Source organism: Limulus polyphemus, unplaced genomic scaffold (assembly GCF_000517525.1).
Source record: "Limulus polyphemus unplaced genomic scaffold, Limulus_polyphemus-2.1.2 Scaffold5234, whole genome shotgun sequence".
In the NCBI taxonomy this organism is placed as follows: Eukaryota; Metazoa; Arthropoda; class Merostomata; order Xiphosura; family Limulidae; genus Limulus; species Limulus polyphemus.
The window spans coordinates 69,067-71,510 of record NW_013670844.1 but is presented as its reverse complement, the minus strand read 5'-3'; the positions used below and the strand labels follow the sequence as shown (position 1 = coordinate 71,510).

At 34.2% G+C, this 2,444-nt stretch overlaps 1 protein-coding gene across 1 annotated transcript in view; it reads left to right on the top strand.

Annotated features, from left to right (window-relative positions):
• LOC111089103 (putative phosphoenolpyruvate synthase) overlaps window positions 1-2,444 on the top strand; it is a 10,198-nt gene that overhangs the window by 4,816 nt on the left and 2,938 nt on the right. The window contains exons 3-5 of the mRNA XM_022400911.1: window positions 386-462; window positions 830-932; window positions 1,981-2,055. Coding sequence (XP_022256619.1) covers window positions 386-462; window positions 830-932; window positions 1,981-2,055 — 255 coding nt within the window. The remainder of the gene's footprint in view (window positions 1-385; window positions 463-829; window positions 933-1,980; window positions 2,056-2,444) is intronic.

Sequence of the window (2,444 nt, the reverse complement as noted above, 5' to 3'; positions counted from 1 at the left end):
ATATAGGCTACACTTAATATGACATTTAGCAGTTAGTTTAACTATTATATGTGATGTACATTTTTTGGGGGGTGGTTAATAAAAGTGTTCCAAAATGCAACATTAATTTCATGATAACCTAATATTTATATAATTTAACATATCAAGTACCGAGTGAAGTCTAGCCTGTTTATTTGTCCAATATTGTTTATTGGGAAGATGTTGTTTCTGGTTTTATACAGTTTCACTTCTGAATTTATAAGATACTAAAACTTTTAAAACTCTTTGGATAGATCTATCGTGTAGAAATTAGTTAGTTTTTAACTTTACCACAATTATTCAATTGAGTTTATAAAAAAGACGGTGTGAACACATAACAAATTGATGTTTGTGTATAATTTTTCAGGAACTCCAGTAAGTCAAGGAACTGTTAAAAGTACTGCAAGGATTGTTATACAGCTCGAAGATGCTGCAACAATCAAGGTAAAATCCACAATCATTTGCAGAGAACGTTATCGGTTATTTAAATCAAGTGTTACTCTCATGTTCCCTGCTTTTATATGGATATTGGAGAGAATCATGATGAACGTTATATCTGTAGCCGTAAAGAACACATTTTGTGAACACTTAACATAATTAATCTATTATATGGATGTTGGAGAGAATCATGATGAACGTTATATGTTAAACCACAGCCTTTCTGTAGCCGTAAAGAACACTTTTGTGAACACTTAACATAATTAATCTATTATATGGATATTTTATCGTAGTTATAAGTAATTTTAAAATATCAAATGGTCATATAGTTAAACAATGTTAAATAATTTTGAATATTTTTTTTTTTCTCTAGCCTGGTGATATTTTGATTACTCGCTCTACAGACATTGGTTGGAGTCCTTACTTCCCCCTTCTGGCTGGGGTGGTCACCGAGTTGGGAGGTCTTATATCTCATGGTGAGTCAGTGGGCTTGATATAATATGGTGAGTTAGTAGGCTGTGAGGTTTGATATTATATGGTGAGTCAGTGAGCTTTGATATCAGATGGCGAGTCAGTGAGCTACGGAGTTTGATATAACATGGTGATTCAATGAGCTGTGAGATATGATATCTCATGGTGAGTCAATAAACCACAGGGTTCGATATAACATGGTGAGTCAATAAACTACGGGGTTTGATATAACATGGTGAGTCAGTGAGCTGTGAGATATGATATCTCATGGTGAGTCAATAAACTACAGGGTTTGATATAACATGATGTGTCAGTGAGCTATGGGGTTGATATAATATGGTAAGTCAGTAGACTGTGAGGTTTGACATGATATGGTGAGTCAGTAGGCTGTGAGGTTTGATATTATATGGTGAGTCAGTGAGCTTTGATATCAGATGGTGAGTCAATGAGCTGTGAGATATGATATCTCATGGTGAGTCAATAAACTATGGGGTTTGATATCAGATGGTGAGTCAGTGAGCTACGGAGTTTGATATAACATGGTGAGCTGTAAGATCCCATATCTCATGGTAAGTCTTTAAGCTGTGAGGTTTGAAATTTCAGTGCGAGTCAGTGATTTATGAAGTCTGGTATGGTGAGTCAGTGAGCTGTGATATTTCATGCTCAGTTAAAGCGTTGTGAGGATTGCCAGTGTAAGAAAATTGATGAGCCACGAGGTCTGATAACATACACAGAAGTAATAGTTTTATAGAGTTTTACTTTCTGGAGATGCAATACTGATTTTTTAATGGTAGTCGACTCTTTGATAGAAACATAGAAAAAACTTTTCTGTGATATTCGTTGGTAATACCAGGAATTTCTATTCTTTTCATTAATATGTTGAAATTGAATATAATATTGTAAACACTTGTAGGATATAGCAGGGTAATCATGAGAACAATTCTGTGCAGGTTTCTGTAAAGATGTTTGTTTCGAGGTAGCTTATTACAAGAAATATTCAAATAACGATTTAAAAGATCATAAATTGATTATAACTTAAGAATCTCTCACTAGGTGCCGTAGTGGCAAGAGAATACGGATTACCTTGTCTAGTGGGAGCAAAGAGAGCTACAAGTCTGTTAAAATCTGGTAAGTTCTTCTCGTTATATCCTGTTAAAACAGAGTATTTCTGTAAATGTCCAACTGGATCTAAAATGTACTTACTGTTTAAGCTGGCTGACTGTATAAAGTTATTTTAAGTAAGTTGTTAACATGTAATAAGTAGCTCTTCTCTGTGGTTAAAATCTGTAGCCTAATAAGTGTTTTATATATGCTGCTAAAATCTGACGAACACACTGGGTAGCCTAATAAATGTTTTATATATGCTGCTAAAATCTGACGAACACACTGGGTAGCCTAATAAGTGTTTTATATATGCTGTTAAAATCTGACGAACACACTGGGTAGCCTAATAAGTGTTTTATATATGCTGTTAAAATCTGACGAACACACTGGGTAGCCTAATAAGTGTTTTATAT